This window comes from Daktulosphaira vitifoliae, unplaced genomic scaffold (genome assembly GCF_025091365.1).
Source record: "Daktulosphaira vitifoliae isolate Bord-2020 unplaced genomic scaffold, ASM2509136v1 Scaffold_5, whole genome shotgun sequence".
In the NCBI taxonomy this organism is placed as follows: Eukaryota; Metazoa; Arthropoda; class Insecta; order Hemiptera; family Phylloxeridae; genus Daktulosphaira; species Daktulosphaira vitifoliae.
Window position 1 is genome coordinate 29,485,198 of NW_026099576.1, and position 15,928 is coordinate 29,501,125.

The 15,928-nt window shown below is 30.7% G+C and overlaps 1 protein-coding gene across 1 annotated transcript; it reads right to left on the minus strand.

The window, feature by feature from the left end:
- Positions 1-9,432: 9,432 nt before the first annotated feature.
- Positions 9,433-13,604, minus strand: LOC126907335 (uncharacterized). Its single transcript, XM_050688531.1, has 6 exons — positions 13,427-13,604; positions 13,196-13,352; positions 12,305-12,370; positions 10,301-10,377; positions 10,001-10,220; positions 9,433-9,931 (listed from the first exon to the last, which is right to left on the minus strand). The coding sequence occupies exons 1-6, from the start codon at positions 13,481-13,483 to the stop codon at positions 9,879-9,881; spliced, it is 630 nt and encodes a 209-aa protein (XP_050544488.1). The 5' UTR covers positions 13,484-13,604; the 3' UTR covers positions 9,433-9,878.
- Positions 13,605-15,928: the final 2,324 nt, after the last annotated feature.

The following is a 15,928-nucleotide window of genomic DNA, read 5'->3' on the forward strand; positions in this document are numbered from 1 at the left end:
ACGCGTTTTACCAACGCTTAATTCAGGTATTTTTTATTACAATAATTTAAGGCTGAATTCTTTAACGTGCCGTATATTTGTTTCTCTCGAAAATACCAACAGGTGTCTTTTCTTTGATATTTGATGTTTGTCATCTCAAATTCAAAATAAATACTACACAAACAAAATGCTGTACGAATCGTATACATCAAATGACATTGAGTTTTAAAATACTTATTTGATAATAATCATCCAACAGAAAGAGATAACAGACAATTCTACCGATGAAACATATTTGTAATCGCTATATAAAATGTCTAGCAATTAACGCGGCAAATGAATATCTTATATCTAAATCACTTTATTTTATTTGAAAATTATGGAAAAACATCTAATGCTTTACAAATAACTCATAAGGGATTGGTATTAAGAAAAATTTCATAAATATAATAACTTTTACTTCACGATCAAATAGATTTCACAAATTTGCAAAACATTAGTTTGAAATGTATTAAAAAACAAATAAATTATCGAGTTTATTTGTTTATAAGTAAATTTAATTATCATAAGTAATCAACAAAAAGGCTGGTTGTCGAATGTTGAAGAATAGTGTTTTGAAAATAAAATACTTTTTTCGATAAAAATGTTCATTTTCAAAAATACACGGTAATGATAAATTTGAAATTATAAACGTTTGGTAAGTAAACGGCAATAACGATTGGAAAATGTATATGAAATAAAAATCATTGTACGTTATAAATAACCGAGTTTCATTATGAAAAGAAAACCTTTACTTCTATTTATCCATTCATTGCTTAAGTCAGTAAGTTTACTGACAAAATGTTCTTACCAGCAAGAAATAAGGAAAGGCAAGCTCGTAAATTAAAACGGAAATAGTGAAAGGGCGCATAACCGGTATAATTAATAAGGAACGCTGAGGGATTTTCATTTAATTTAAGTAAAGCGGAGAAGCTAAGTGTGCTCAAAGGCCGTTTTGTCCAACAAACGCGTGAGATACTATAATTATTGCGATCCCTATAACAAGAACCGTAATAGTAAAATGCTATGCGGTCTTGGAATTTGAAATAGGCGTTCAAGGTAATTTCTTTACTGCGCCTCGCGGAATATTTCCCAAAATATTACAGCTAATCATAGTTTTGTTTTTTTTAACAATAATGGTTATTTGCAATACACCAAAAAAATCGTTTTCTGCGACCAATCCTAATACCCAGAACTCGTATCAACTTTCGATTTTCATAAGACAACCCAAATATTTTTATGTCAACAGGTTTATTAATTTGGGTAAAATCAATTTATATCATTTAATTTCAGCCAATTACAGCTGTTTAAAATTTAACTAGAAAAAAATCCTTGTTATTTTTAAATCGCCGTTACGTTATCACGTAGTATATCATATTGTGGTCAAGTTATCGATTTTGTACCAATTAAACACTACGTATTTTAATATTAAATACGCTCTTTAACTGATTGCCCCTAACCTTTAAATAACTGTACCTCGTTGATAACAAAATAACATAATTTTTTTTGTCGATCGAATAAATCGGATAAAAACGAAATACTTTCAGTATTTTACCATACCAGATAAGTTAGTCAAACTGTATCAAGTTATTTTCAATAATTTGTAAGATTAATAATTGTGAAAATCGAAAATATTATGAAATTGATTTTTAATCTTATCCAATCTTAAACTTTCATCTAACAAATTTTAAAAACCAATATTAACCTATGTATATTTTTTGGTTAAATTCGGCTTTTTAACTTAAAGTCAGTTTCGAGTTCAATTAAAGTTTTAAATGTGGTCCATGACATTTTCGGTTTCTGCAGTCATTTTTTCAACGTGTACTAAAAATGTCTAATAAGTTTTCATATAGATGTACTAATTTACCTACTTGATATTGAAAAAAAAATTACAAAAACTGGAATTATTTCAAGTCTTAGCCTTCGCTCAACCAAAAACCGTTTTTGTTAAAAAAATAAAATAATATTTTCAAAGGTATTTCGTATGGTGTAATTAAGGAATCAACATGTAAATATGAATATATTTATTGATTAAAAATTGAACATAACACTAAATAAATCAATACAGTAAACCAAACGGATATTTCAATATAGTATTTGAGTATTGTTATTTCCATTGTATTGCATTGATTTATTTAGTAATCAAATTTAAATTTAAATTCAAACATTTTGTAGGTTACAGGTTTACATAAACTCTCCCATAGATATAAAATAAAAGGAACTTATAAAATAAGACCCGTCAAAAGATTTGTAGTACACGGTTTTTTACTGAGGACTCTGAAGTCGTTAAGGTCCGATTATAATAAAGGGCCAGCCACTGTTATTATGTTGGGTATACGCAGTTTATTTGCCACCCTTCGTACCAATTCATTTTTAGCTTCTTGCCAAAAGCCCGATCTTTGTATCCTCTTCTCACCACTTTGTTTTCCATTTTCTCTCTCGATTTCTCATTCTGTATAGTATATTTTTGTACATATTTTTTACCACCCCATCTACTTGCATCATTTTCTCCCAACGACTTAAATTACTTCGTCTCCCGCCAGATCCTCATCATCCACCACCTGACACGACTGCACCCGGCGCAAACAATTTTTCCTACATCATCCGCACTTGGTACATGGTCTTTTGCCACTTTATGAAACGATTTTTAATCATGTGATTTTGTTTCTTTCAGATTTATTCTGTCTTCTTTATCATTTGTCTTCTTTCCCTTTTACAATCAAAAGAATACTAAGTTAAGAAGATTTACACATTTTAAATTAATCTAATATTTACTATATTTTCTCAGATAAAAAATGAGAAATCCAATATGCTAATGACGTTAAGCAAATTAGCATTCTTATCCTTTAAAATATGCATGTTATTATCATTAATGACATGTTATATTATATTAAATTATTATAAAATAAAATAAACTGTACTTTACTTATAGGAATACCCAACAATAATGTTTGCATAGTTTCTACATAAATTATTTATTAATTGTCATTAATTTTTTAAAATATATAAAATAATATAACATAGTTTATTGAATTTAATTTTAACGTTGATATTTGATGTAATAGCTTAAATCAAAATTATAACTTAAAGAAGATAAAGATTCCGAATCAATTTTAATGTATATTTAATGCCTTAATGTTTTACTTGTGTAAACTGGCAAAATGTGATAATATTACTTAGTGATAACGTCACTAGGTGATAACGTTACTAGCGGTATATTAATAAGGTGGTTATATTTTCCGATCGAGGTGTCAGTATGTGTTTAAAGTTGATAATGGTAACATTGTTCCCGAAATATGTGATTTTTTTTTTTAGTTATTTTTGTTGTGGTATTTCAAATTATATTAAATAATATAAATATTAAATATTAATAAATAAATATAAATATTAAAATATTTTTAATATTTTTTTGTTTTACATTTGAATAATATTAGCCACAGGTTATCAATTTCTATTATACATTCGTAAATCTAAATTTTATTATTTTTATATCATTTTAAATAATTATCTGCGATAATTTCATTGCTCCCATCTCATGTCTACATTTATTTAGATATTGGCTTATAATTTCAGACATTATTACTTAACGAAGTGCTCTTTACACGAAAATGAACACTTGTGTAGAGAATGTGGTCACTGCAGTAGTGAAAAATTTCTTGGTATATGAAATTATCAAAGGTCTCTGCAGGGTTCCAGAATCCATGAGAAACGAAACACATCCCTGGAAATAACAATCCACAATGTGGTCAGCAGAAACATGAACAGCTATTTGACAAAGAATAGTATTTTAACAACAATTTCAACATTACAACACCTTGTGGGTTGAAATTGATTCTTGGTATAATAATCGTAATCCAAATTTATTTGTTAAATGAATCCTATAAATTTTACACGGTTAATAAATATGTTTGACAGAATTAATTTTTTGCACTTTTTAAAGACATAAAATTAACCGGTTATCAAACAAAGTGTAAAAAAAAAGTCCTCGTTAATAAATAGGCGGCTTCAGAAACTTCGAGCGCGGTTTAATTAAAAGCAGAAGGCGCTCGTTATTTTTATGGTTTAGTACTAAGAACATTTAATGTGTTGAACTGGCGGTGGCGAATAAAAAATATTAACTAAAGACCATTGTAACAAAATAGGGAAAAATAAAGGGTGAGAAAATTCAAGACTTCGCAAGGGTTTATTAAAGTCACTATGATTACTTTTTTNTTTTGCAAGGGTTTATTAAAGTCACAATGATTACTTTTTTTTTTTATACGCCATTGAAATAATATTTGCTTTAGGGAAAAAATTGGAAAAATTGAGGGCTTTGTTATTTTTATATCTATTTATACAATCAGGAAAGTAAAATAAATGAACAAAATCTATGGTAAAAAAAAAAAAAACAACAACAAAGATGAATAATACCCATCGTCGATTTCAAGCTACTTCATTAGGTATAGAATTGGAAAATAGTGTCGAATGATTTTACATAGGAAATAACCTCCATTAATTTTCACCCTCGATGGCATAAAGGGTATACACGCAAAAAAAACAAAATAAAATAAACGATAAAACAACAATAGAGGAAACAAAACAAAACACGAAAATGAATTTTTTGCCGTTAAGGAGTGCCATTGCTAAGAGTGCTTTTCCGTACCCTTTTGTTATAAATGCGTTTCCCGGGATTTGGTACACAAGGGCATTTTTATATTTTTCTTGCTGTCAATAATAAATATGAACCAGAGCTTAGATTCATTTCCTGAACGTTTTCATATATTATTTTTAATAGATTTTTTCTTGCATAAAAATCAGAATACGACATCATCTTTTGATTAAAATGTATGGCGTACCGTTTGTTTAAAAAAAAAAATCTTCCGTGCTGCATGAATTGATTGTTGTTGTTTCATCAGAAAGAAATATTACGGTTAAATTACAACATTCGAATTGGTCGATTTCGTTTTTAATACTTTTCCGTGCTCCCGTTTTTTTACAAATAATTGTGAAGCATATTGTACTTTAGTCGGATTGTACGATGAGTCTCAAATTCTTTGGTTTATGTAATGAAGGGCGGAACAAGTTTTTAATTTAAATGAAAAGTAAAAACTTACATTGCACAAAGGACTTCCTGTTTGTCGGGCACTTTTCACTGAAGAGTATCTACATAGCAGAGAATCGCTGGGGCTTACAAGAAAGGTCCACGTGAATATTTTTCGTAGTCGTCAATTATTTAATGCCCACTCGGGTTTCTCTTTATTCTTTGAAAAATCAGTGCCTTACACTTCCCTCTGTGGCCCATCATTTATTCACACGAGCCATTTTTTCATCTCTCTAGCCTTCAACTACACCCTTGTGTATCTCGTCATAAAAAATATTACTAGAAGCTGCTCAATCACATGTTATACACGAACGTCTATTCTATCCTTCTTTGAAATTTCACATTCACATACTTTACACGCCATTCAAAATACATTGAAATTATTAAATTTACTCGATAGAATATTTTAGGTGCCAAAATAGTATTTTACATAAAATATCAATGAAGAACGAAATATCAAAAGTGCTTTTATTGTGTCCTCTGCCGTGTTATTCGATCATTAAATGGTTTAATTAAATTGTAAAGCTATTCAGTTTTGTCGTCGATAAAACTTACCGGCGAAATCATAAAGATGTCCATAGCAATATAGTTAAGGGATTGGGTGATTATGAGGTGTATCTTTGAAGTGCTAATCATAATAATAATTAAGTGAACAATTTTCGTGCGTAAACACCGCGTTTTTTTTGCTAAAGTCTTTTTTCCTCACTCGTCCTCTTTATATCTCTACCAGACGAACGCTGCCACTGGCAGTCTTTATTGAAAATATTTATAAATTTAATTAATTATCTTAGGGTCTCTTTGGGGTGATAGTCAAGTGGAACACTTACTTTGCGCATTTTTCCAAAGTTCCGACCACTGGCACAGTGTAACGGATTTTCACTTCATTTTTTAATTAGAAAAAGAACACAGGCGGTTTTATTTAAAAAGTTCATAGTGTTTTTTTTTTTTATAAATTTAATCTTCTTTGTTATGCCATCGAAATCGAAAATTCGTTTGCAAAAATTTCAAAAGTACAACCTTTTTGTTTCCGGACTAATTGACAATCTGAAATACGCCTTAATAGTGACCATATGAAATCTAATATATGAAGGCGTTGCCCGGCAAAGTGATCAATCTCCTTTCTTTAATCATTGCTTTTTTATATTTTACAATTTAGAAATTGTACGTTTACACAAATAATGATTTTCTAAGGAATATAATACATTTATCTGTCGGGGAAAACCATTTTTTCCATATTGAAACTATTATTATTGCCGTTTCATAAATTGTAAAACATTAAAAAAAAATAAGGAGATTGCTGATTTTTTTCGTGCAACGCCTCATGTCATAACATATCTTACATTGCATACGATTCAAAAACGAAACGAGGAAAAATGTCTATATAATACATATACTTAAACGCATAGCTTTTCTAGGGGTGCGAATCGGTGCCGTTTTATATGGAAACTGTACACTGAATGTTTCGACCCTTATTTATTAGAAGTAGACGACGGCTAGGGGTAATAAATCACATATATTATAAACAAGAAGTCACGCGAACGGCCAACTCATAAATAATAACAACAATATTAAACATTGAAACTATACCGCCGTCGGCTCCACACTAAACTTCTACATTTATTCGATTGCATACGAGTAGTACACAGAGCGCAATATAATCCACGTGCGTTTCGGTAATTCTACATAATTGTCTTCATAACGCATCTTCAAAGACAACTGTTAAATTCGAATTTTAAACGACGGTCGTGATATTAATAATCCAGTATTTCGTACACAAATAATAATAACAACCAAGAGATATGTTCTAAAATTTCATATTGTTTTTGTTTTTTTTACAATAAAATACGACCGTTCGTTAAATGACGTAATAACATTCACTAGTTTATTAATAAGTCCATATGATTTCAAATACACGTCACTAATCAATAAACACTCGTAACAAACGTAAACTTTTTTTTTTTTTCAAAAATTAAAACTGTTTGATAAAAAAAAATAATTTGTTTTTAATATTAGTAATTTAAATCGATGAGACGTTTAACTCAAGAAACACAATTTCTCGCACTGGTAAAAGCTAAATAAATCAACATCACTCGATTTTCGATTATGACAAACACTAAAAGAATGTATAGCAGTCCTTAAATGTTTCCAGTGGAAAACTGTGCAAGTAATATGGAACAACTAATAAATCGATGCACAGGTTGACACGCGTAAAGTGATTTTTTAACGGTAAACCGAAACATTTGACGGGCCGCGACTAAATGCGCTTTGAGCTGCACGCGACGACAAACTGGAAAAGTTGCGGTGGCCGACATCTTTCCGGTGGATCATCATTTCGTAAATATTATGCGGTTAGTATATTTATATGTATATTTTGTGGGAAGCGCACGCCGGGGAGGCGGCGGCAGTCTGGTGGTTGGTCGGCGTTTGCGGTTAACCGCAGCCAATCATTTCGTCCAAATATCGTTGAGTGCTTTTTTTGCTCCTTTTCAGGGTTCCCCGCAACATCACAACCGTCACCACAACGGGTGGCGGTGGCTTAGAGCAAAACCGCAACCGCGTCGGTGTCGATTCAGGCGAGGGCCGAGTGTAGTTCGGTCCCAAAGAGAGGCGTTTCCTCGTATGAGTGTGCAAAAACCACCGATTGTAGTCGACGAGCACCTGAAATGTATTTTCACTGAGCTTGTTGCGACTTAATATTTATGCATTTTTCAGGAGTCATTGAATTCATTCAATAGGTTTTATTGTTATTCGCGGGAAATCGATTGTGTTAAGAAAGCGTCTTTCTACNGCACTGAGCTTGTTGCGACTTAATATCTATGCATTTTTTCAGGAGTCATTGAATTCATTCAATAGGTTTTATTGTTATTCGCGGGAAATCGATTGTGTTAAGAAAGCGTCTTTCTACTGTAAAACTGAAAATAACAGCGGCATCTCGGAATTCAAGTGGAGCAACGTTACTTTTTGATTGTGAAAAAGAGGGCGGAGAAAAAGTAGGGTCACGCCAAGAAAACTATAAGAAAGCCGAAGGGTAGAATTTCTTTAAGGAGCACGCCGAAAAGAAACTCAAAGGGTGGAAATCTTGTACGAGTTTTCCGTTAGATAGAGTTCTCTTTATGGCGTAGGACACTAGATTTTTTTTTTTTTTCATATTATTTTACACGCCACAAAATTTATCATACAGAATTTTATTCATATAGAAACAATGTAGACTTATTTTTAGTCGAAAAGTATTATCTTCTATGTTTTTATTTATTTCAAAAGGAACTGAATAATAATTAAAAATATGATTTTTAAACAAAATATTTTCATTTAATTTTGATTGTCAATTTTTTTTTTATAAACCAAAATAATTTAATAAAATATTGAATGATCATCATTAATCGAAAGTAATACTTTGCAAAAACAGGAATTTTGCTGAATAAATGGAAAATATTTTTTTTTTTATCAAACCTTATAATGAAACGTTTTTTCATTTTATAATAACGATCTTTAAAAATATAAAACATAATACAATTATCTTTTTTAAGTTCATAGCGTCCTATGTGTACTTTAATTCTCGGAAAAAATTCGGTTCATTCTTAAAATATTATCAACATAAGATTTTAAATAGAAACATGTATGCTTAATTAACTTAAAAATGAGAATATTGTAATAAAAATTAATTATGACATTTTTTTATTAGATTTTGAATAGTCCAACCAAAAATCTAGAGTATGCTAAAATTGTGTAAATCTCACAAAACCATAGGGGCTCCGCTCACACACCCCCTAATTTAACACGATAATATGTATAATATAATAATTAAACACGTATAAAAAAAAGGTTGTGTAACGATGTTTCTATAACTATCATTTGTGGTTGATCAGTACTTTAATATAGGAATGTTTGAGAATACGTAAAATAGCGAATTTATTTGATACAATATATTGAAACTGTAGGTATTAAAATCCAAGGAAATTACTAGTCTAAAGTGCTAAAGTCATATATTTAAAAAGATGACCACTGGGAAGATCACGCTGCGTTTGGTGGACTGTGGAAAAGCGGTGTGCAAAGGATATGAACAAATATACCATGTAAGGTAGTAACAGTGGAAAGGGATGGACGGAGAGGATATTGTATGGTGGTATGGTTTAAACCAAAAAAAAAACAGTGATGTTATAATGAATAAAATATTTTATTTTAAATAATTTTTAACAGTAATTTTATTTATAAATCTTATCAATATACTACAAATTAGTTCAAAACTTTAAATTAATATTCGTTTATTAATAGGATAACTAAAAATATACATATATATATATATATATATATATATATACATACAGGACCCATTGAATAATATTATTAAATAATATACATAATGAATTTCATTTTAATGACATTTTTGTTAAAAATTTATTACAGAACATTTATTTTATTAGTACTTAAGTTTTATGGAAAATTTGTAAAAAATTTTAGTATATCATAGAACTACATACATTATCCCTAAAATTAAGTAACTTTAGGTGACTCATGGTAAATTTTTTTTAGAATACATTAAATATTTACTATTTCATGTGTTTAAGACAAGATCCAAAAAATGCATATTAACATAACACTTTATAAATTTAAGAACTTGAAAAGTAATAGAAGTAATAAAAGTATTCCAGTAATAAGTAAATTAAAAAAAAATTTCTTGTAATGATGATTTCTTTGAATAAGTTAATTATCTTGATACATGAAATTTCTAAACTGAAAAATGTTAAAAAATAAAGGGAACATAATGAAATTAATACTTATTTTAAAATGTTTTCAAAACTATTTCAAGGAGTTGTCCATTATTGACTTCGAGTTCTAAACAAAATTCGATTATTAAATATAGTGTAATACATTATTAATGCGCAATAAAAAATATGTAATTACTTTTAGTTATAGATGTAAATATATTGAAATTGTCTAAAAATGTATTTTTTAATCTATCATCTATATTCGCTTTATTTAAAGCAACCATTAAGTCTTTAACAGATAGATTATCAATATAAATCTTCATATCACATGTATTAAAATAACCATTTTTATTTTTTTTGCATTTATTAAATAACTTAATCAAGTCAGTTACCATACTTCGTGTTAATCTTGGAGTCTGTTTATTTATATACATTTTTTTGTTATTTTTCAATAATTTTTTAAGAAAAATAAAATAAATTACACTAAACTACTTACCGTTTTTCTAAATAATTCATTTTTATTTTGACTTGTAAAAAATATCAAAAAATCATCCATTTGCTTTGGGAGTGATTCTAAATAAAACATTTTTAAAATATTAATTTATTTTATTAAAAAATAGAAATACCAAAAATTTAGTCGAATGGTATAATTGGGTTGGTTGGACACACGTTGAGATTTCGATTCGGGTGCCTCCATACCTCGGGCGGATGATCCGGTCGTACTTCGGCGACCGGGTCATCACATACGAGAGCGCCGCGGGCCCGAGAACCAGACCTGTGACGGGAGGCGTCCCGCAAGGGTCGGTTCTCGGGCCTCTGCTGTGGAACATCGCGTACAACGCGGTGTTCCGCGTTCCGCTACCACCGGGCGTGCGCATCGTCTGCTATGCGGACGACACGCTGGTGGTGGCGGAAGGCGCCTCGTCCGAGGAAGCTGGATCCCGGGCGAACTGCGCTCTTAGCGCAGTCACCGCCTGGATCCAGCAGGAGGGGAGCGGACTGAGCCTCGCCCTGGACAAGACCGAAGCGGTCCTGTTCACGGGCAGGTACAAGTTCGCCCCTCCGCGGCTCACCGTGCTGGGGGTGGACGTCCCGCTCAGGGATTCCATGACGTATCTGGGCCTGGTCTTCGACAAACGTCTGATGTTCGGGCCGCACATCACTCGTGCGGCCCAACGGGCCCAGAAAGTCATGGACAGCCTGGCGGGGCTCATGCCCAATCTGGGAGGACCGAGGGAAATGCGGCGCAGACTGCTCGTCAGCGTCGTTCACTCGGTCCTCCTGTACGGGTCCCCGGTCTGGGCGGATACCCTCGAGTATTCGGCCAGGAACCGCGAAGCCCTGCTCCGGGTGCAGAGGCGGGCGGCGATCCGGACCGTGTCGGCTTACCGAACGGTCTCCGGAGTGGCGGCGGGAATACTGTCGTCACTGCCGCCCGCCGACCTGCTAGCCGCGGAACGGGCCGCCGGACATGAGCTCCGCCGAGAGCGCGACCGACCCCTCGAACCCGAGGACCGGTTGGCGCTCCGGCGGACCACCATGCTCCGGTGGCGGGCTCGCCTCTCGGAGGAAACGAAGAGAGGCGAGTGGACCAGGTCCCTCATAGGACCCGACCGCCTGGAGAGGTGGGTGGCCCGGACACACGGTGAGATGTCTTACCGTCTCACGCAAGTGTTGTCCGGCCACGGCTGCTTCAACGAATACCTTCACGGTATTCGGAGGGCAGCCGCGCCGACGTGCGACCACTGCCAGGATCGCCCGGGAGAGGCAGACAACGCTCTGCACACCCTCTTCCGGTGCGAGGCGTGGGCCCAGGAACGGGACTCGCTGGAGTCCCGTCTGGGGTCCACGATCCGCGTCGGGTCCTTGGTGGACCTCATGTTGGGAAGCCGGGAGGCGTGGAGGCTCGTCCAGGCGTTCGCGGAATCCGTCCTGAAAAGGAAGGAGGAAGCCGAACGCCTGAGGCAGCGGCAGCCGCGCCGCCCGGTACAGGAGGACCTAAGGCGCTGGTTTAGGCCGGTGCCTTAGGTATAAGTGTGCTTATATGTTTGTGAATTATTTTATGCCCCCTTCGCAAAGTCCTGCCCCCACCTCCACGTGGTGCAACCCGGGCAACGGATCCCGACTTTTGGGATCCGGCTAACGGGGGAGGCCACACCACGTTGTGAATCAGCTCTTGATTAATTTCGGGCTGATTCACAACGTGGTGGTGTGAGTTTTAGAGACGGCGTGGGCCGCCCTGAGGCAATACCTAACGGTAGTTCCGGGGCGGTCCGCATGTAGGCCGGTCGTGTTAAAAAAAAAAAAAAAACGTTGAGATTTCGAGATTCGATTTGATACTGCCAAGTTGTACAGGTTTTCCTGTCCTCTTTAATACAATAATTATGTTTTTTATATGAGTGGATAATGTCCACTTGACATAAAGGTAAAAATGAATAAAAAATATAACAATAGATGACATAAATTAATGTTTAAATTACAAAAATTATTTATCTTTTACCTTCAACTTTTAATTCAAAAGTATTTTTGATTTCGTAAAGATTCAATAATCTTTCTATTTTCTTATCTAAAAAAAAAAATTTTAATTAAATTATAATTAATACTTTAGCAAGGCTATAAATAAGGCTAGGGCTGTTTTTTTAACTCGTCAAAATTCAACAATTTGAAAAAAATTATTAACTTGTAAAATTTAAGTTGTATGAATATTTTTTAAAGAATTATGTTAGAATTTTTATTTTCTATTTTTTATTTATTATTTTTTTTATTATTCTTTAATTGTGTTAATATTCTTAGAAATATATAATTTGTATTCATAACTTGTCATGTTTCTAACAATTAATAAATACTTTTAATTTAAATTAAATAAATACATTTAACCAGTAATTATTAACATTTTAATGTTAAAAAAGACATTCAACATGTGAGACCAAAAAATGTCTAGTGATAAAAATAGCAGTACTTACTCCTCAATATTAGACATTACTTTAAATTGTTAATAATTTGTGAAATGCTAGTCTAAAAGTTGTTATCGACTAGTCATTTTCTTAATTATATCATTACCTATTCTATAAAAAAATTAGTTATGTATGTTGCAATTGAAAAAAATAAAGTTATACCTTTATAAGACATAAGGAATGAACATAAAAAATATTTTATAACAAATAAATAGGAATATAAACACATACATGTGTAACTAACAGAGCCAACAAATAAAAATTCACAAAAAAATTATTATTTTAAGAGAAATTGAGCGTTTAGTGTTAAAAAAATCTTCTGAAGAAACTTTTTTATTTAAATTAATTTTACTTTATAATTTAACTATGTTTATACTCAGCCTTGTTATTTATTACCCTATCATAATTATTTATTAATTTAATTATTAATTATTTACTGATATTTTTATAGGTTTTTTCTATGACATCTCGACTATTATGTATAACTGGTGTAATTCTATTATCTGGAAATTCATAATTATTGGACTTTATTTCAAATAATGTTATGCATTCATTTATTGTCCGCGTATCAATTCCATCGTTATTTTCTGAACCCTTTGAAAACAAATTACAAAATAAAATTTTATTATAGTCAGTAAATTAATAGTTAATTAAAAAGGAATAATTACCAAAGTCTCTGGAAATATGTACAATGCCAAAATAGTAACGATATATTTAAAATACATATTTTTGGCAGTTCAAAAATTGCCTTTATCACTTCAAATATTTTAATAAAATCTTAAAATTTATCAACTACAGTTTTTTTATATATATTTGTCTTATCTACTTAGTTCATTATAACTTAAAATGTTACTGATTAAATATTTGTTCGCTGTTTATTTTTGAATTACAAAAAATTAGTGTTATAATTTTTGATTAAGAATTATTACTGAAGATAAATACATAAAGTAACTATTTAAACTAAAAGCAAATGTTTTTAATATAAAATAATGATTTGAACACATTTTAAAATATGTTACATATCATTATTTTTAGTAAAATATATCTTATGACAGCTTTATTTAGTTACATAAATCAATTTTGTAGAAAATAGTTTGACAATATATTTGCGCAATACTGATTTACGACTGATTATTATTTTGATATGATTCATATTTTTTTAAAAAGCTATTTACTTTTGTTGTTAGAAAATTTATTATAATCTTAACAAAGTACTGTCAATAAATTTTTTCTATTTGAAAAACACTGAAGGCAAACAAAAATGTACAGATTTACTTTTTTCCTAATCAAACTTTTTATAATAATGACGAGTATAGTAGAAAAAAGTACATTGACACTCATTATTTTTCTTTTATTTCAAACAGTGTCATATATTTAAATAAAGTTTGTATTTTTATATACAGTAGACTAAAAAAAAATTTATTTTTTAAGTTATTTAAATTAAAAATTAAGATTATCTCTATTTTTTAGTATATACTTTGAATAGCCATGACTAATAATTAGATATTAAAATTAGTGTCAATTAATCATATCATAAACACATATCTTATGAAATCATTTAATTTTGCTTTAATAGTATCCATATTATTAAATAATTGTAATTTATTTATAATCTGTATAGTACAACTACAGTGACAATATTTTGAAAACATTTTTTACCCGATACTAATTTATTGTGGAGAAAAAAATACTTTAGATTATAATTGGAGAAGAAATTGTAAACTCTAACAATAACAACTCTACCAAAATTAAAAAATGTAATTAATATTATACATTTTTAATAAACTATTTATTTAATTATTTGTCTTGAAGATCTAAGTTTTAAAATACTTTTGTATTTACTTAATTTAATTAATTTATTAACTATTACTTATTAAATATGTAATTTTAATTGTTCATTGAAATAAAATATTTAATTTTTAACCACTTTTTAGCTTTTTAAAAAAACAAATTTAAATTAGTCCATATTCGTTACATTTTTAAACAAATCACTAATAATTTTTTCACCTAAAAATTATTTAAAAGAAAAATGTGATTATTTATTTTGCTTTTAGACCCATCTCGTATATTTGTTAAAAAAAACAAAAAAAAAACTACTCATCATCATGAAATTTTTTTAAAAGGAAAAAAATATAAGTTAAAACCAAAACACTGACCCAATATTACAAATTAAACTTAAAAATCTCATTTACCTGAATTGAATAAAAATAAAAATCACGTCATACTTTAAAAATTGACTAGTGTTATTAGCTTTGTTTCGAAGCTGAAGGTATTAATTTTATAAGTTGTTTTGTTTTTACGTTTATCGCCACTTTTTCACAGGTCTAGTTGAACTGATACTTTTAAAAATAAGTTAAAAGATTACAAATCGTATCCAGTCGAAAACAACCCTTGAAAATTTCTCTTGAAAAAAATTCTCTCGTTCCCCGTAAAAACTCAAAAAGCTGATTTTCCATCATAGTGAATATTGGCCGATCTTCGATATCAGTCGATATCGTTGCTGACCCCTAATTATAACCTATCAAAATTAAAAAGAACCTCTTCAGCGTGATTTCAAATTATACTTCATAAAATATTTTTGAAAATATTAGACCTAATTATAATTTTATTTTAAACAATAATGATTCTTTGTTAAACTGCATGATACGAAAAAATCATTTTCTGCTACCTTTCCTTCTATCTTAAAGTTACATCAACGTAATGGTTTTCAAATTGCAACCCATTTTTTTTTTATATTATAAGAATTATTCAATTGAAAAAAAATTACGATTGCGTTTATTGATATATAAACTTGATCATTTTTAAACATATTTTTTTACAATCGAATAAATCGGATAGTTCGAAAATCAAAAGTTAATTCGATTTTAGGGTATAAATATACTATTAATGTAATTGTTAAAAAAATGTTTTTAATATAATAAAAGAGTGTTTAGCTCTAATATTTTTCGCGAGATATAATTAAGGTATCATTTTGTATTTTTGATATACTTATATGACTATAATAATTGTTATAAAGTATAAAAATAATGACTTTTGTACCATATAGCGAATATGTTTTTTAATAGTTATTGTAAAAATTCAATAAAAGAAATTTTCAACAATAAGCACGATGAGTCAACAAACGGTGGAAAAACCGCACATAGTTATTTAAATAACGTGATTATGTTTAG